The following is a 19,258-nucleotide window of genomic DNA, read 5'->3' as shown; positions in this document are numbered from 1 at the left end:
GGAGAGAAGGGGCAGAGAGGCCAGTGCGGCCTTTGCAGGCAGAGTCTGAAGGCAGCAGGTGGGGTGAGCTCCGGGGCTCAGGGTGCGGGGAGGAGACCAAAGGCAGCAGGGCAGCTGGTGGCAGCTGGGAGGGACCAGAGCCAAAGGGCTCCTCTCTTGGGGCGGAGAAGCCGAGAGTCTCCAGGCCTCAGCCTCTCCGCAGGGCCCAGGCCAGCCATTTGGCAGAATCCCCTGAGCTCCCAGAAGATGGGGTCTGGGGCCGCTCCTCCCAGAAGCGAGCTGTCCTGTGCCTTCCTGCCGAGGAGATGCCACTCTCCGGGGGCTGCCGACGCGGGCACGCGCAGTTGCCTGAGTCCTTTTGCAGACCATTTCTTGATGAATTTTAGGTGATGTCACAGTCCAGCCACAGCCTCGCTGTGGAGCCCACAAATTGTGAATGCCCTCAGGTCCCTCCCACTATTAAGCTATTAAAGGATTAAAGTGCTTTTCGTGTCTTCTACCTGGAAACGCTAACAAGTCTTTGGGTGAAGTGAAGGCCCCCACTCCTCCCTAATTGAAGGCACCCGCTCCCTCCCACCCACAGCACTCAGGCCCCAGGCACATGGGGCAAGAGCAGTTTCAGCGGCTCCAGGGTGGAATACAAACGTGCGTGCACCTTGGCGGCACACACACGCCTGTGCGCACCGCACAGGAGCTGGCACGGGCACAGGGGCCCGTCTGCCTGCGGCGCATTAGGTGCTTCCATTGCAGCAGCATCAACGAGCAAAGGGAGGGGGTTGAGGTGGGGAACGTGGGCCTCATTTTAAAGCCAGCCCTCCCACGGTGCACCCCGTCAGAAGGAGCTGGGGGCAGTGGCGTGGGCGGAGTCTGGACGGAGTTTCTCGTCTTCGGGGCGGGGCTCCGCAGTGGCTCTCCAGAGGGCCAGGCAGGCCGGTGCCTTTTCTGAGTTGCTTCCCTCCGAGAGCTTCCTTCTGCAGTGAGTTTTTGGCTTCCGGCCGAGCTGCGGTTTCCCTTTGGAAGCCTGGCCGCAGTGGCCGCAGGCGCTGGGCCGCAGGCTGCCGTGGGTGCGCCGGTGCTCCAGGAGGACGGAGCCGCTGCGGAACGCCCTCCTGCAGTCTTGACACTTGTAGGGTCTCTCCTCACTGTGCACCACCTGGTGCTTGAAGAGGTTGGATCGCCGGCTGAAGGTCTTCCCGCACTCGCTGCACTCATAGGGCTTCTCGCCGCTGTGCACCCGCCGGTGCTGGCTGAGGCCCGAGCGCCCCCGGAAGGCCTTCCCACACTCCTTGCACTCGAATGGCTTCTCCCCACTGTGGATGCGCTGGTGGTGAATGAGCTGGGAGATGCCCTTGAAGGCTTTCAGGCACTGGCTGCACGTGTAGGGCTTCTCGCCGCTGTGTGTGCGCTGGTGCTCGATGAGGTTGGAGCTCCTGCTGAAGGCCTTGCTGCACACGCTGCACGTGTAGGGCCGCTCGCCACTGTGGATGCGCTGGTGCTCAAGGAGCGCGAAGCTGCGCCGGAAGAGTTTCCCGCACTCGCCACACTCGTAGGGCTTCTCACCACTGTGGATGATCTGGTGCTTGATGAGGTTGGAGCTGCGTGTGAAAGTCTTCCCGCACTCGCCGCACACATAGGGCTTCTCACCACTGTGGATGCGCTGGTGCTCCAGGAGCGCGAAGCTGCGCCGGAAGAGTTTGCCGCACTCGCCGCACTCGTAGGGTTTCTCGCCACTGTGGATGATCCGGTGCTTGATGAGGTTGGAGCTCCGGCTGAAGGATTTCCCACACTGCTGACACAGGAACTGTTTCTCTGCACCTTTGGAACCCTGCTGCCTTAGAACCAAACCCTGTCTACCTCTGCAGCTACTTCTCTGTATCTCTCTTTCCTCACCTGGGGAGCTGCCTTGGCCTTTCTCCCTGGGAGGGTCACCCCTGCTGAAAGCTGTCTGTGGACAATAAGCATGTTTCCGTCTGTGCTCAAGTGTTTCCTCTGACTGCCCGGCTACCTGGCCCTTGTTGCCACCCTGAAGGTCAGCCCCTGCGAGTTCTTCTGAACAAGTTTTCTGCTTTGAAATTATCGGTTTGCTCTTCATCCTGTCACCTGTAAAGACAGAGACCACCAACCAGTGTCACTCCCTCCCTGGGTCTCTATTTAGGTTTGTTCTTCACCCTCACCCTCACTCCAAGGCTGAGAAGAGCTGAACCAGGAATTGAGGACAAGGGAGAAGAAGCAAGATAACCATCAGCAGACAGGAGGGCAAGAGGCGAGGAGATGGCAACGAGCTAGAAATATCAGAGCTGGTATGAGACAGGGGACTCCATGACAGATTTAAATCTGCCATGAAAGAGAATGTCCCACCCGAAGTGGCCATGCCACCCTCCATCAGCTGCTGTTCTTTGCCAATGGCTTCGGCAAGCTGACAAAGTGGCCCTCACTCACCTGCCTGCATCCCTGTGGTGGTCCCCATCCTGTGGACGTCTGCTACCCAGGGCCCCTCTCCTCGCTCTAGCCGGGAGACCAGGTGAGGCTTGGAGGATGAAAACCCTGTCCATGGAAAGGAAGCAGGTTAGTCACTCCTGGACTCAGTCCAGCATTAATATCTTCAGGAACAGAGAATGAAGAACTCTCTAGAAAGTGCCACTGGGAAGGTCCAGAGAAACGGCAGAGTCCCTCTAAGGATGAAAGGCGCTCTGAGTGTACAGGGGCCAGGCATACATGGTGAATCTTAAGTAGGTGGTGATTCAGCCCAAGAGGATAATGATGTTATTATTTGGCCTGCAGGACGGGATGGCCTGTGGGAAATGGGGGATCAGTGTGGAGACCCTGAAGGACAAACAGAGGGTTGGAGCAAGGCCCCAGGGAGTATCAAGAAGCAGACAGAGCTGAAGGGCTGCCTGTGTCCCGAAAGCCAAAGCCCCCTGTTTCACCATCAAACACAGTAGATGTCTCTGTTCCTTATGCCAGACTCCACTGAGGAATCCACAACTTCCCTGGGGAACCCCAGATCTGCCTGATAAGGGCCAAAAACAACCAAGGGGAAGAAGCTAGTCTCCTTCTGTGGGGTTAGATGACTGAGGTGGAATCTGTAGAGTTTAAAAGAAGAAACAGAACAAAAGGATCCCCTGCAACCCCGAAGGCAGGGGCGCAGTGGGGGAGCCTGCCCCAGCTCTTTCCCGTTTCTCCAAGTCCTGGGCCTCTATGTCCTGGGCTCTCTGTGGCTTGATGCAAGGAACAGATGCTTGAAAACCCTAGAACATGAAACGAACGTAAAAGGCAACCTTGGTAAAAATGGAATAAGTACACCTTGATGTATATGAATATTCAAGGCTAATTTGCATCTATCTTTTGGGTAGAAGAGATTTAGCTAACTCGTGATTTTATATCAAAATAAGTTTGACGGGGGCCCACGCATTTACCTAAAACACCTTCAAGCCCAGACCATTTAGCTAAACACTGTGCGACTGAGGTAAAAGTTGGGCATCAATAGGTTACTGACCTGATGGGGAAATGCATGTATTCTTGGACTCACAGTAACTAACTAGCAAAGACACTCAGAAATAAACAGCTCAGACACAGGGCGGGAGCCTGGCTGTGTGTGAGGCCCTTACCCAGTGACACCAAGTGGCGGTAGTTCTCCAGCATCACTCGCTTGTAGAGCATCCTTTGTCTGAGATCCAGAAGCTTCCATTCTGTCTTGGTGAAGTACACAGACACGTCCTCAAAAGATACTGGCACCTAAAACAACCCATTGCTGTGGCTTCAGGGGAATTCACCTCCGTGGGCCCCAGGATGAGCTGGTAGCAACTAAACATGGGGTGGGGGGGTCCCTGGAGAGCTCGGCAATAGCTGTGAGGATGGGACAGGAGGAAGCGGCAGAGAGAGGCTGCTGGGGGAGATGCCGCCCACAGTCAGGGAGCCCCACTCACCTTGCGTCTGGCCATCAGGAGCATGGCTGCCATCGCAGGGGCGCAGAGACACTAATGCGGAGCGAGCCAGGTGTGAGCTGAGCCCATGCGCCGAGTGTGACCTTGTCCAGATAGGGTCCCAATCAGAGCTGCTGGGGGACAGGACTTCAGCATATCTTTTGCGGGGGGAGACACAATTCAATCAATAACACTTTCTCAAACTGAGCTTCTGTCCCCTCTCCTCACCAGACAAGGATTCTGTCTCCTCGTGCTGGGCCTGCCTAGCCAGGCTTTCAAGGGAGTGTGTTTCTTCTTTCCTTTTTCTCATTTCCTTCCTCTCTCAGCCCTCCTCCCACGTGACCAGCACTCCAATCCTGGAAGCCCCACTGCTGCCCCCTTGCCCCCTGAGGTCGGGGTTCTTAAAGAAAAACTCCAGGGGGAGGGTGATGGTGGTGGGATGAATTGGGAGTTTAGGATTGAGATATATACACTACTGTGTATAAAATAGAGAACTAATAAGACCCTTCCCCTTAGGCCACATGATGTCTTCCCCGTTTACTGCTGGTCACAAGAGAGGAAGCGAACCTAATGGTGGGACGGAAGTGGGACGTCCCCTTGGTGGGGATGCCCAGGAGGGCTCTTGCCAAAGCCTGACTTGATTCTAATGCAGCCTTGGGACCCAGCATCCAGTTTATAGAGGACCTTGGGGACAGAGAGACCAGTTAAAGGCACCACAAGGGAGGCACCCGATGCAGAAGGTGGGCTGTTCCCTGGTCTCCTCTGCAAATCAGTGTCACGGGGGAAAGAGGAGGCTGGGTAGGGAGATTGTTCTGGATGAAAAGAGAGTTAAGGGGCCAATAGCCAAGTGCAATGGGAGTCTTTGATGAGATGCTGGCGTGAACAAAAGAGGAGTCAAAGGCATTGTGGAGAGTGGAGGGTGAGGGCGGGGCCACTGCTGCCCATGTGTTGGATGGGTAGTGGCACCAGGTCATGGAAGAAAATGTCCTTTTCAAGAGACACATTCGCACCATTTGGGGAGAAAAGGGCGTGTGAAGTGACTTTAAAGTGCTTCAGCAAATACAAAAGACAGAAGGAAAGAGAGGGAGGGAGGGAGGAAGAGAGAGAGAGAGAGAGAGCGCGCGAGGTGGGGGGGACCCAAGCAAATAAGGCAAGCTGGAGCTGGAGGCCACTGCTAACCCTGGGAGGTGGGTACGCGGGCTTGGTTGGACTATTCTCTCTACTCGTCTGTTTGCTTGACAGTGTTCAGAATTACAAGGGAAAATAGTCTAGTGGTCCTTCAGTAAGTAAACCACTCCTGGGTATATGCCCAAAAGAATCGAAACAGTGTTCTCACAAAAACGTCCATCCACGTGAATGAACTGCGGCACACTTCACAATCGCCCGAAGGTGGAAACAACCCAAACGTCCATGAACAGAAGAGCAGATAACAAACCATGGTCTGGACGCACGATGGAATACTATTCGGCCCCAAAGAGGGATGAAACACTGATCCACGCTACCGTGTGGACGAACCTAGTGTCACGATGCTAAGTGAGAAAAGCCAGACACAGGCACACAAGGCCACACATGCATGGTTCTATTTATATGATGTAATACAATATTTCACAAGGGCTTTCTTGACCTACTTTTGAAGTTATGACTAGAAACTCTTTCTCCTTGGCCTTCGCAAGCAGTTTGCTAAGCTTGGGAAGTTTCCCCCACCACCCACCTCCCGTATCAAAGCCCCTCTCTCTGGGGCCACTAAACCCACGCCCCAAACCCTCCTATCGGGGTCTCCCACTCAGTGGCCAGGTACCAGACAACCAAGGACAGGTCCTACGCACCAGAGCCTGCGAAACTGTTCAAACCGGCCACTGCCCAGGGACCACTAGCTACCCCTACCCAGGTGCGCCATCCCTCGTGGCAGCCGTCCCTCCTTCTGCCTGTCATCTCCCCAGAGTGCCACTGTCCTGTGGCTCGCTATTAAAAAAAACCTTTAAATCTTATAAAACACATGACATGTCCAGAGAGTCCTAGGTAAATCCAGAGAGTTAGAGAGCAGATCTGGGTGCCAGGGCCTGGGACTGGGTGGGGTGGGGGGGTGACTGCTTCATGAGGACAGGGTTTCTTTTTGGGGTGATAAACATATTTGGGAGGTCGAAGGTGGTGGTGGCTGCACAAAGTTGCAAATATACTTAACGTCGCTGTCAAGTGTTCATCCTTTTGTCCACAGGCCAGACATGTTTCATTGGGACACACCACCAGTCACAGGGGGACCTGCACCAGCTAAAGGTGTGGGGAGGGAAGAATACTGATAACAGCAAGGGTTTTTAGACTAGCATCAAATTGTTTTGAAACACATCACAAGCTTGTTTTTTCTCTATCACGACTGTACTGCCAGGTCACCATCCATTTTGAAAAATACAGAAAAGCTGAAAAGAAGAGGTGTTATTCTGTAATCCCCCATCCCAAGACACGCTGCAGTGCAAGCCCCCAAGAGAGAAGAAACTTGAGCTGTGACTGCCGAGAGAAACGCCACGGGCAGGGTTCGCCTGTAGACGGAGACCATCGGTGGCGCCAGCCAGGAGGTGCTCACACACAGCAGTGTCTATCCTTGAGACCTAATGCCCCAAAGGCAGCATAATTTCAAATCCTGGAAAGAGACGCGACAAGCCCTGTCCTCACAGACCCTAATGCCCGATCTCCCCCGGGGTGGTAACAGGGAGACGCTCCCAAGCAGGAATGGAAGGAAGGATATGGAAGGAGCTTGTGGAACTGGAGAGTGGCTTCTCCTGAGAGCCTCTGACGTCGGTGGGCCTCCAGAGCGGAAGAGAAGCTGAAGGATGATTCTAGGCCCTGACGCTCAGATTCTCTGAAGTAGGACACCGGGCATGCAGGCGAGGGTCCCTCAGAGAGCAGCACCTGGGGCAAGAAGCTGGGAAGGCCCCGGGAGCCAGGGTAACTGGGCGCTCCCCCCACGCCGGTCCGCCCCACGGAGGGGAGCAGACTCCAAGCCGCTCGCTGAGCCCAGCCCAAGTAAAGCCGAGTATACGCGGAGGAGGCGGCGGGAACGGGGAGAGCCTGAAACGACGTGGCCCCCAAAGGGCTATTTCCCCAGAAAAAGAAAACAGAAAACAAACAAACAACAACAACAGGAAAGGCATCTGGTAAGCCCACTGAGGCCGGATCAGGAATTGGGGCCTTCTCGTCTGCGAGGAGGGACAAGCAGGGCCACTAGGGTTGGGCTTCCTCCTTCCTGCTGCGACTTCCTCTGGTGTTTGGTACCTCAAGACCCCAACTGCCTCCTCTCAGCCCCACGCAGCATTCTCTGAGACCTGTGTCACCTGCCACCCACCTGGTGGAAAGGCCGGAGGCCCCAGGCCGTGGGCGGCCCAGCCTCAGCCCGGAGCAGAGATCCAGCCTGGGAGCTGCCCCAGGTCAGCCCAGGGCCATCCCTGCTGCCCGGCCAAGCAAAGCGCTCTGAGGAGCAACTCTGAAACCCGTGTCTCCAGGCCCTGCCCTTCCGGGGGCAGAGGCTGACCCGGACGGAAAGAGGCCACCTGCTACCAGCCCTTCCTGGGGTGTCCATCTCCTGACCTCGCCCTCCTCTGCTCTCCCTGCTCCGGCCGCGCACCAGGCCACTCCTGCCTTTGCACTGGCTGTTCCCTCTGCCCAGAATGCTCTCTCACCCCCTTCAAGTTTTTTGGAAATGTTGCCTTCTAACCACACTACTTAAACTCGCAGCCCGACCGCTCACCTCCCTTCCCTTGCTCCATTTTTCCCCCTGGTTAACGTACTCTGTAATTCTTAATTTGAAACGTTGACTCTCTTTCTTTCTTTTTTTTTTTTTGAGGTACGCGGGACTCTCACTGTTGTGGCTTCTCCCGTTGCGGAGCACAGGCTCCGGATGCGTAGGCTCAGGGGCCATGGCTCACGGGCCCAGCCACTCCGCGGCATGTGGGATCTTCCCGGACCGGGACACGAACCCGTGTCCCCTGCATTGGCAGGCGGACCCTCAACCACTGCGCCACCAGGGAAGCCCCGAAACGTTGACTCTTTATTGCCTGTGTCCTGCCACTAGAATTGGACCCCCGAGCAGGGCTTTGCAGTTTTGCTCCCTGAGGAAGTATCTGCAGTGCCCACAGCCTGGCCCGCAGGCGTGCTTCGCAGCTGTCTGTTGGACGGGAGGGCTGCCACAGCTGGCCCTGCATGGCAGCCCCGCACACTTTCCCGCTCGGCCAGCTCAGCTCTTGCCCTTGCGGTCCTTCCGTCCGGCCCCTGGCTTCCTCTTCTTGTACCTTCCCCTGGCGTGCTCGTCCCCGCCAACACTCCATACCACCAAGGGGCACAAACCCCCAACCCTGAGAGCTGCAGGCGCACGTCCGGGCACCCTCAGGGCCCATGCCTGCGGACGGTTCGCCAGGTGCCCCTGGGCAGGAGTGCTGCGACCTCACGCAGAGGCGCGAAATCCAAACTTACCAGGCAGCCTGGCGTTGGGATGCTCTCCTGCCAGCCCCAGAATCAGCGGCGAACCGCAGTCAGAGGAGAGAAACTGGGAAACACGGGCTGCCCTTCCCCGGCGGGCGAAGGGGGCGGCCCCGAGGGCCAGCCAGCAGCTCTCCGCGCTCACGCTCGTCACCTCCTAGGGTGACCCTCGGCCACCTGCCGAGAGCGGCTCGCGGGCCTCTGGGCTGTCCTTCCCTCCTCCCCCTGCCCCAGCCTCCGGGCAGGCTCGAGGTCAAGGCTGCCACCTCCGAGAAGCCCTCCGGGTCAGCGCCCCCGGGAGGCGGCGGGGCTCCTGGCTGCGTCTCGACCTCGCAGCTGGGCGCCGCTCGGGAGGCGCGTTCTGAGCGGCAGTCCGTCAGTCCAGCGCGGACGAGCGGGGCCGAGGCATGGGCGGGGCCGGGGCGGCGGCGGCGTGGGAACGGGGCGCGGGGGTGGGGTGGGGTGGGGCACGGAGCATGCGCGGCGCGGCGGGAGGAAGGGACGGCCGGTGCCGCCCAGGCGCGCCCCGTGGGGGTTCTGGCCTGGCTCACTGCGTACCCCGGGGCACTTCCGCCTTCAGTCTGGGCTGCTTCGAGGGCTCGGGGTCGCAGTGGTCCGTCCACCGCAGTCCCCCAAGGGGACAGGGGAGGGGCAGTGTTGGCTGCGCACCTCGCACGTCTCAGACTCTGGGGCTTTACTTTACGTCCATCTATCCATCCGTCCATCCATCTGGGACCCACGGGATCCCTGCGGCGTAGTCAGCACCATGTGGCCCAGCCATGGCACCCCAATAAGGGACCAGCCCACTTGAGTCAGGAGGGCAAAGCTAAGAAAGTGAGGGCAGTGAGAGGGGAGTCGGGGAGGAGCGGTGTGCAGACAGATGGAGAAGGAGTAGTGAAGAGCTACTGGGTGCATTGGTCTTTCCCTTGGTCCCCCCATGTGACTGTCAAACCGGGCCACAGGGTAGGCATTGGGGTCTGCATTTTCCCACAGGAACATGCCTACCGTTGACAGTGATGAGTTCCTCCCAAAGTTAGGAATGGGAAAAACACTGTGGACGAAAAGCAGCAAGGAAAAACAGCAGGATGGCGTGTTCTTGTCCATCCCCGCCCTGGCTGTTGGGAATTGAGCACAAGGTGGGGTACCTTTCCTTACACAACCAGAGCTCAGGCATCTTCTCTTCAAATGGGCCCTGACCAGGAGAGTGCAGGCCTGCAGTGAGAACCCCCCGCCATGCTGATGCTCCCAGGACAGCAGCTGCCTGCCCCTGGCTTATAGGGGAGAAGCTGGGATCCCCACTCAGGGTGCTTCTGGCCTTAGGGAGCAGGGTTCTCAGGGGGCCAAATGCAGCACAGCTTCAGGGGCCCTCCCCTGGAGCAGAGGCAGGGAGGTCCCCTGTGGCCCTTGGTTGTGGGCTCTGATGCCCAATCTTGTCCTCTCGCCAGGAGTCTGGCTAGACAGGCCTGGTCCTGGGCTCTAGAGGTATAATGGGGTGAACGATAGTCCCTCAAAAGATATGTGCATGCCCTAACTCCCAGAACCTGTGAATGTGAGTTTTCCGGGAAAAAACTCTTTGTAGATGTGATGAAATTAAGAATCTCAACATGAGATCATTCTGGATGACCCAGGTGAGCCTTAAATCCAATGACAGGTGTTCTTATAAGAGATAGAAGAGGAGAGACACAGACACAGAGGAGAAGCCACTTGAAGACAAACGCAGAGACTGGAGGGATGTGGCCACAAGCCCTGGGTAAGGCAACTCCTGTGGCTTTGGGCAATTATTAGAGAGCCTTGGAATGCAACCTTCACGGAAGGAGGGAGTGAGGGCCTGAGGCTGGGAGGGGGGGCTCTGGGAGCTCTCCGTGCTACCCTATTTCTGTCCCTAGCCCAAACCTCTCCTCAGAGCCCTTGCCCCTTATATCCAGCTGGCTTCTTGTCATCTCCACTTTGATGTTTCCAACTCATATGTCCAAAATAGAACTCATGATTTTCTATGCTCTTCCTGAGTCCTCAGCCACAGTGACTGGAGCCCCCATACACCCACGTCACAGGCCAGAAATCAGAGACACGTCCCTCACTCACCTTCCACATCTGACCAGCCACAGTGTTTGCTTAGTTCTCCACATGTTTTAGGTTCGTTATATCTGCCCTATCGGCTCAACTCTATGACGCTGCCACTACTATTGCTCAGGCCACCATCATCTCTCCCAGGACAACCCCAACTGCCCCTTGATAGACTTTCTGCATCCACTCTGTGCCCTGCCCCCCCATAATTCTTCCACAAGGAAGCAAGAGAAAACACCTGAAAATACGTGCTCATGTTACACACACACACACACACACACACACACACACACACACACACACACACGAGTGCACTTGCATCTCTGACTTCAAACTGTTCAGTGGGTTCCTAACTCTTAGGTAAAGACCAGCCCCTCCCTGAGGCTCACGAGGCCTACACGGCTTGTTCTCTAGCTTCAGTACGTGGTGTTCTCTCTCTGTGGCACTCTGTGTGTGTGGCTCTCGCTCTCGCTCTCCCTCCCTCCCTCTCTCCCTCTCTGCTCCTGCCACACTGGTCTTCTTTCAGTTTGATACTCACTGTGTTCCTTTCAGCCCCAGGACTGAAAATTTACACCCGCATTTCACTCAGCTGACACCAGTCAGTGTGCTGGCCCCTCCTCTCACTCCCCCGCCCCCGGCCTTAGCCCTGTAGGGACACGGTGGACCCTTCAATGGCACTTTACGGCAGGCCATGGGAGACTCTCCAGGGAGACCTCGTCCCAGCTGCCATCCTTCAGCTAATTCCCTTTGCGCTGCCATTGGCCACAGTGAGGTGTGACGGCTAAAGATTCCAAGTGGTACAAGGGCCTCCCAACGACACGCCTCGAAAGGAGCCCCAGCCCCCAAGCTCCTGCTGGGTGGCCGGGGGCTGGAAGGTCATGGCTAATACCTGCAGGGCAAGTCTGGGGGAAAGCGGGCGGTGGGGGGGCTTAAGGTGCGGGGCCATAGGAGAATGGGGTCGGGGGCCGGGTCTTTGCTTCCTGTCTCTTGGAACTGAAGTGTGAGGGGGAGCCAGTCCGATGGCGAGAGCAGGGCCTGTGGTCTGTGGTCAGAGGCAGGGCACACACCACTGCCCGAGCAGCCCGTCCAGGCCCAGGTGGAGTCGGCAGTGGAGAGAGGAGCCTGTGAGGAGGGGTGGGGAGGCCCTGGGACCGGGAGTCTCGAGGCCCAGCTTCAGTGAGTGTGAGTGTGTGTGTGTGTGTGAGTGTGCACACATGTGGTGTATATGTGGGTGAGTGTGTGTGGTCCACGGTAATGGTTTCTGTGAATATGTGTGAATGTGTGTGTGACTTTGTGTGGGGTTTGTGTGAGTGTGTGTGAGTGTGTGTGGCTTTATGAACGTGTGAGTGTGGGAGCACTCAGGCTGAATTACTTTCTCTGACGGGAGCCTGAGACTTCCAGTGGCTTCCCTCTTCCCCATGAACTGGAGGAAGAACACAGCTGACTCCTTCCAACTGAGGGGGCCAAGGAGACTGGTTGGGGGGGACCCTGTCCCCAATGTCCTGCCCTGTCTCCATTCCCCAAAGCTTCAGGTGCTCTACTCATGTCCCACATGGAGTGGCTGGAGACGTCTCCACAGGCCTTGACATCCTTTCACATCTCCTTCTCCGTCTCTGGCCCGCAGTCCAAGCCCACGTTGTTCTAGCCCCTCCTGGCCCTGCGGGGACCCGAGGCAGCCGGCGGAGGCCCACAGAGTGGCGCCCTCCACCCCCGCCACGCCCTCTCCAGCAGACATGGCTATGTCCATGGCTCTGCAGCCACGGGGTGGCCGCTCACTGTGTGGTCGGCTCTCCCTGGAGCCCCAGGTGCCAGCCCAGTCCCCGTGTGCAGAGGGGAGACTGTATTTAGCAAATGGCCGCTGAGATCCCCCCTGTGGAGCGGCTGCTTGGGTCGGCACCTCGGTGCCTGTCCCTTGGGGGGCACTGTGGAATTGGCCTTGAGCAGCTCCCCACAGGGGCTTGGTGTGGGACCTTAAGCCTTGCTCTGCAGACACGCTCTAGTGGTCACACTGGGCTTTGGGGGACAAGTTCACCAGAGCGGGGCTCCAGGGACTCTGCCAGCAGCCAGGCCCCCCAAGGAGCCAGCGACCTCTGGGTGAGCAGGGATCTGGGCTCAGGTTGGCCTTGAGGGAGCTTGTGAGCCTGCACTCCAGTGGCCGCCTTGCAGACCCCAAAGCCTGGTCCTTTTTTTGTTTTGTTTTGTTTTGTTTTTTTTTGTTTTTTTTTTTTTACACGGACCTCTCACTGTTGTGGCCCCTTCCCGACACGCAGCCTCAGCGGCCATGGCTCACGGGCCCAGCTGCTCCACGGCATGTGGGATCTTCCCAGACCGGGGCACGAACCCGTGTCCCCTGCATCGGCAGGCAGACTCTCAACCACTGCGCCACCAGGGAAGCCCAAGCCTGGTCTTTTTGAGGACTTTGGGCTGGAGAGGCTGCTTCAATCATTGCCACGTGAGCTGCCAGTCTCTCCATCTGGTGCGTTCCAGACATCTGGTTCATTCCAAGCTCTTGGGGGATCTGAGAACCTTGCCCTGGGGGCTGCATCAGGAACTCGTGCTGGCTGCCAGCACTGCTACAGGGCGGTGCTGCCCTGCAGGGTCCCCAAGAGGTCAGGCCCCAGAAATTTCCCCTCAGTGATCCTTTTGCCGAGCCCTGCCCTCTGGAGCCCATGGACACAGATGCCCTCAGGGCTGGGGGGCTCAGGGACCCAAGGGCACACGTGTACTTCTAAAGCAGAAGGTGGGTGTTTGCAGGTGCACATAGAGGGGCAGCGGGGAGGGGTGGAGGAAGCAGTGAGGCATCCCCAGCTGGGAGACAGCACTTGTCAAGTGTACCGTGTCGCCCGGGGTAAACTGCAACTCATTTTCCCAGAATTCCCTGCTCTTTATGGTCCCAGGTTCGGGTTGACCACAGGCTGCTGGTTCCTTGTTGCCCCTTGCTCCGCTTTGTCCTCCTGGGGTGCCTCGCCATCCTCATTGCCTTTGCCTTTCAGCAGTAACTTCGGGCCACTTTCTCTTTAACTTCTTCCCAGGGGGCTGGGAAGGTCTGCCATCTAATGCCCTGGGTCACGGTTTAAGGAACCACTCAGCCTTGGGATTGCCCAAGACCCCCGACTTGGTCATCAAAGGGATGGAGCCCATTCGCCACGTCCAGCCATGTTGGGATATCAGACATCTCCTTCTATGCTAGTCTTCAGCTCCCTTGTGAGGCCCCTGAGAGGCAGCCAGCTGAGGGCTGGCTCCCAGCCATGACACATCTCCCAAAGATCTAGTGTGACATGTAACACACACATTGGATATGACCTCACAAGTATGATGGCTGGCAGAGGGCTGGGCTGGGTGACAGTTCTCACCCATCTTCTTCCGCATAGAGCAGCTCTCAGCTTGGACGGGCTAGGTCTTCCCAGCCTGGGCCCCTCCCCAGTCGACAGCCTGTGAGCTGGCGGAGCTGGGTGCTCTGTGCTCCTGCCTGAATCTTAGCTGCTTGTGAAACATACCGACTTAAGAAAGGAAATTCCTTCAAATCCTTGGGCTTTCCCCCCCTCCAGTTTAACAGAAAAATGATGGGCTGGCCTGGCTTCAAAGAGGAAAATGGCTACAACCCCAGACCACAAATTAGGAAGCTCTCCAACCAAACACTGCTATGTCTGGACAGGGATAGGGAGCAAGCTGGGCCAGCAATGCATCCTCAGAACTGGAGCAGGAATCAGACTGCCCCTAAGTCCAAGGTTACAGTCCGGAAGATCTGGTTAGATTAATGAAAATTAAAGACACAGAGCACCGGAGCAGCGGAATGTCACTGTGGAGACCCAGGGAGAAGATGTGGACATGTTGGCAAAATCAAGGGCATTCACAGCCCAATATGGGCCCTATACATAAAAGGGAAACAGCAACAGTTACAAAAATAATAAGGGGAGGAAAGGAACGGAAGCAAACAGGAAAAGGAAAGCACATCACAAGGGGAATTACACGAATAATACAGGAAGACTCTAGATAAAAACAAAAGAAAACAAATAAAAAAACCCCAAAACTCCATAGATGCAAAAAAGTTTCAGAAAACATGATTGCTCAGAATAAAATGTGAAGAAGAGATGTAGGGTTCAAAGAAGAGACTATAGGAAGGCAGAAGGAGATGGAAGGAACGTAGCAGAACTCAGAAAAGAACTAGAAGAGAAAAATAGAAATATTACTGAGATGAAAGCCACACTGAGAGCAATAACGGTTCAAGTAAATGTGACCAAGGAGACCACGTACATAATGGCCACCTGGGGACACAGCAGTTAGGCTTGAAGAAATCACAGAATACAAAATGGGAGAGAGTAGAAGATTGCAGAACAGACGACAATCTGGGAGATAGCAAAGGAGATGCAACACATATATAATTGGTTTCCTAAAAAAGAGAACGATCAAGAGAACAATATCTTCCTGGGAAAAGTCATGCTGGCCTTAGACTTCTCTGAATCCGTTCTCTGTGCCAGAAGCCAGTGGGAAAAGTTTTCCAAACTTCTGAGGAAGACAGTTTGTTCCGAGAATGTTCCATTCATCCAACGTGTCCTTCAAGTCTAAAAGCGGAAAGTTAAAATTACCACTGAAAAATAAAGGCTAGCCAAATAAAAGATGAATTGAAGCAAAGAACTTAGAATTGGAAGAACAATCCTGACCACTGAATCCATTTATATGCAGAACTAATATTCCATAACTGTGGAATTATGCATTCATACTTACCCTACTATAGGACAGAACGTAAATCTCAGAAATCTTGGCAATGTAAAAGTAATAATCTAACCAAAACCAGAGGTGGAGGACTGAGGGGGCGGCAGGAAGAGTGTGGAATGATTTGTTCATCTGCTAGAGCAGAGAGTCATTAGATACTGTGTTGGAATATATCATTAACATAATACTTCAGGGACTTCCTTGGCGGTCCAGTGGTTAAGACTCTGAGGTCCCAAAGCAGGGGGTATGGGTTTGATCCCTGGTCAGGGAACTAGGATCCCACATGCCATGCAAGGCATGACCTAAGACATAAAATAAATAAAGAAAGATTAAAGTTTAAAAAAAAACACAAAACATAATATTTCACTCTTTAACTTTTGTGAGATCTTTTAGGAACTAACACTCCTCGTAAAGAAACATTTAGTACGAGTTCAGGTTTCTTGCAATTTCTTCTTCTTTGTTCCCAATCAAATTAAATGAGTGTAATGCAGGCATACATCAGACACGTCTCGGGTTCGGTTCCAGCCTACCTCGATAAGTGAATATTTCAATAAAGCGAGTCCTGCTCAGTTATTTATTTGAGAAGTGTTTACTGTACCCCTCCTGCGTGCGTTTGTCAGTTGAGGGAGGACGGGGCATGGGCTGGAGTGATCGGCAGGGATAATGGAAAGGGGTGGATGGCTGGACCGGGAATCCACCGAGGGGCTGAGAAAACAAGGGTTCGTGATGGACTGGAGAGGGGCATGGGCTTGTGGTTGAGGAAGAAGGAGGAGTCAAGGATGATGGGAGGTTTTTAGCCTGGGCAACTGGATGGGAGTTACCGGTCAGCAGGTGTGTGCATCAGGGGGCAGGCGATGTGCTCCTAACCTGGGCTGCTCTCGTGTTGGGAGAGGGAAGGGCACAGGTTGAGGAGGGCATCACCCTGCACGCAGCCTCTGCCGGGTCCTCACTCAGTGTGCCCTGCTGGAAACTGCCTCCCCTGCCACGCTGGCATCTGTGCCCACGGGCTGGTGGCATGTATCCTCCAAGGCTTCCTTCTAGGTCAAGGTGGCTTTCATGGCTGGCCTGGGAAGCCAGCTCTGAGTAGCATGCGTAGTTCAGGTGGGGAAAGAAACAGATTCAAGTCCCAACAAGCTACATCTATCGGCCCTTGGCGCTGTGTGTGTGTGTGTGTGTGTGTGTGTGTGTGTGTGTGTGTGAGTGAGTATGTGGGGGAGCTTCTCATAGATGGAGACAGGCACCCTCTATGGGAAACGGTTGTGTCCCAGAGCCCGGTAGGGGCCTCCCCCAGTGCAACGCCTCCCCAGCTCTGGAGCTGCGTTGGGTGAAAGGGAATGGGCAGGAGGCCAGAAGTATCGAGACGTATTGCTCCCCTCCCCAGCAGCCTCCCAGTAAGAGATGGGAGAGGGTGCTGCAAGCCCCCTTCACTTCCAAACAGCTGCAGAGGCTTGTCTTGGCTTGAAACTTCCCAGGGTACAGAGGGATGCTAGCGCTACCCCCTTTTCCGTCTGCCTCTGTCTCTCTCCCCACCCCTCTCCCTCTCTCTGTGTCACACACACAAACACGAAGCCAAGAGGCCCCTGAGGAAAGCCGAGACCTCACTGGGTACAACGTAACCCTGTGTGGCTTCCAGTCAAAGCTAAGAATGATCTAGCCCTTCCTGTTCTCAGAACTGTGCTGTTTCCCAGACAACCAGTTTTGTCTAATCATGGTCAAGGCAACGTACATTTCTGCTCAGAATCAAGGTCACAGTATAATACCAATTCACCACGGCAACAGCAGAGTACTCATCTGACACGGGAGATGGGATTTGCAAGGAAAACCGCGTGCAGAGCGCTAGTTCCCTGCCTGCCGAGCTAAGCTTCTTTGTCGCAGGCTCCTGGTTACCCTGCACCGTGAAATAGGCTTCACCCTGGCGGAGTCTGGAACCCATGTCCTTAAGAGGTGCAGAGGCCCTTGGAAGTTTGACGTAAGTAATTTGCCAGAGCCAGCCAGGCACGTGGTGCCACTGGTAAACCAATGTGTCACAGCAGGATCGTTCTACCTGCCCTGGCTTCAGGGGCTTAGTTCAGTCTGCAAACCCACACAGGTCACCTTGCCCTTTGCAAACAAGCTCCGTGCTGCCCCAAGTCAAGCTCACCGTGGGACCCAGGCAGCCGCCCGCCATTGGTGGGTCTCAGACGGAATAGCTCTGATGAACAGAGGTTCTAGAACAAAACCTTGTAGCTTAAGATTTGATCCTGTTCCTAATTTTTAGGCCCAAGGCCAATTGTCAGTCACCTCCTAGCTCATGGCTCTCATCTCTGGCCCCCTGAAATCAGAGCGAGGAGGCATTGCTCCCTCTGTTTTGGTAAGCGTGGGCCTGGGAGCACCATGCAGTCTGTGAGTCTGAGCTCAGGTCCGGAGCCTTGGAGCCCTGCGGCCCCATGCGCTGAGGTCTTTGTGAAGGTGAAGGTCACCTCGCACGGTCTGCCCTACCCCCAGCCCCATGGAGGGGACTGGCTGTTGGCCTCGGGGAGAAAAGGGTGGAAAGAGAACACAGGCAGGAAGGAGGGCAAGAGGACCACCTGGGCATGAGCCTGGCCATGATCAAGGAGAGCTTGGGAACTGGGGTGGGTGTGCGTGTGGTGGTCCACGTTGGGGGAGCTGGTGTGGGGAGGGGGCGGACTCCACACACTCTTACTGTTGCTGTTGCTGTCAGAACTCTGGACAGCAAGTCCGTGTCCCCTCTGCTGTCTATCCCAAGGCGGTGCCAGGTGTTTGAACTGGGGTAATGGGGTCCCACAGCAGTGACATTTTTAAAAAAGGCCACCAGGACAAAAGGAAACATTAGGTGTAACACCAGCTCCCGGGTGGCTTCGCATCCACCCTGGTCAGTGAGAACGCACAGGTAACCATGCTGGGTTAGTGAGTCCTCAAAAACGCACGCTTCTGACAACCTCGAATGTCATGCGGGCCTCCCCCAACCCTGATTCAAGTTAGGACGCATGGGCGGGGCAGCCATTGCTCTGGTGCTGAAAGCAGGACATATTTCTCAAGATGACGTGAAACATACAGGGTGGCAGGCCCGAGGCTGCAGCACCAGGAGAGAGGGACCATAAGAGGGGCCCCCTCAGCGCTCGTGGGGCCCTGGGTCCTGCCTGAGGCCTTGAAGGCCAGTTTCAAGTCCCCCTCCTAGATGAGGGCGGGCGATGGGGTCTCTGAGGGGCCCTCGGGAGCAGAGATGTAGTGAGCCCGCAGGTACATTCAGCTCCTGGCATGCTAGCATCCCTCCCTGGCCGTCCGTGCCCTCTCCTCCCCAGGCAGGGTTGTCTCTCCACATTTGGGACCAGACTCTGAAGCTCGCCTTCCACAGCACCCTCTCCAGGGGTCTCCCGCCTTGCCTCGGTTACTGCCTGTGACCTCATGGGCCAATTCTGTCTCACCTGCTGGCCTGAGAGCCTCCCTTGGGGACCTCTCAGAGCCCAACTGACCCTCTTCCACCCGAAGGCGCCATTTCCAGAAGCCCCACCTTGGTGACTTCTATTTCAGAGCTCTAAGGCCTCGAGGTCGAGAACTGGCCCGCAGTCAGTGAGCACAGCTCCAAGGGCAGGGTCTGGGAGAGTGGCCAGTGCTGACAAGGTCTGTCCTCGATCAGCAGCTCAGCTGATGGAAACATGTGTTCTAACTTAGAGAGCTCCGTGACTCAGGCCAGGGTCTCCCAGGAAGGGCTGGAGGCAACCTCTGTAGCCACGTGGTCAAGTGATCAAAGCCCGCCTGACGGGAAACTCTCTCACTCCACTGCTTTGGTTACCAACTTTCCGAAACTTACATTCTGTTCGGATCTCACGGTTCAAGGAAATACCAAAAGCACTTTGTAGCAGATGCTGTGCTGGGCACTTTTCCACAGCTCACCTCATTTCATCTTTACAACCCCTCCCTTCACTTATTCTGCCAGTGGTCGTTGAGGCCCGGCCCACGCCAGGCTAGGTCTTGGGGCACATGAAAGCCCAGAGGACAGACTCAGGGAGGTGGACATTCATGGAAGATCCCACTCCCACGTTAGAAAAGAATGGACTGGGAGAAGTGCCCCGAAGTGAACAGACAGGATA

The 19,258-nt window shown here is 55.8% G+C and overlaps 1 protein-coding gene across 6 annotated transcripts; it reads right to left on the bottom strand.

Annotated features, from left to right (window-relative positions):
• Positions 1-279: 279 nt before the first annotated feature.
• Positions 280-8,805, bottom strand: ZFP92 (ZFP92 zinc finger protein). Of its 6 annotated transcripts, none has more exons than XM_033417647.2 (5): positions 8,385-8,805; positions 3,927-4,027; positions 3,609-3,735; positions 2,440-2,544; positions 280-2,100 (listed from the first exon to the last, which is right to left on the bottom strand). In XM_033417647.2, exons 2-5 carry the CDS (start codon positions 3,957-3,959, stop codon positions 833-835), a joined length of 1,533 nt encoding a protein of 510 aa, XP_033273538.1. In that variant the 5' UTR covers positions 3,960-4,027; positions 8,385-8,805; the 3' UTR covers positions 280-832. The 6 variants fall into 6 exon arrangements, with proteins under 6 accessions (XP_033273538.1, XP_049560988.1, XP_033273535.1 ...); XM_049705031.1 differs by having other exon boundaries at positions 3,927-4,081; positions 8,385-8,804; XM_033417644.2 differs by having other exon boundaries at positions 3,927-4,057; positions 8,385-8,804.
• Positions 8,806-19,258: the final 10,453 nt, after the last annotated feature.

Source organism: Orcinus orca, chromosome X (assembly GCF_937001465.1).
Source record: "Orcinus orca chromosome X, mOrcOrc1.1, whole genome shotgun sequence".
Classification (NCBI taxonomy): domain Eukaryota; kingdom Metazoa; phylum Chordata; class Mammalia; order Artiodactyla; family Delphinidae; genus Orcinus; species Orcinus orca.
Note: the sequence above shows the minus strand (reverse complement) of the source record. Positions and strands in the feature narration are given on the sequence as shown.

Bases quoted from the DNA above. Each gene is read 5' to 3' on its own strand.
- ZFP92 (XM_033417647.2), bottom strand. From the start codon at position 3,959: ATGGCAGCCATGCTCCTGATGGCCAGACGCAAG. The intron at 2,545-3,608 runs GTAAGGGCCTCA...TTCCATGGACAG, and splicing joins CCGCCACTTGGTGTCACTGG to GGTTTTCATCCTCCAAGCCT. The intron at 2,101-2,439 runs GTGAGTGAGGGC...CTGTCTTTACAG, and splicing joins CACCACAGGGATGCAGGCAG to GTGACAGGATGAAGAGCAAA.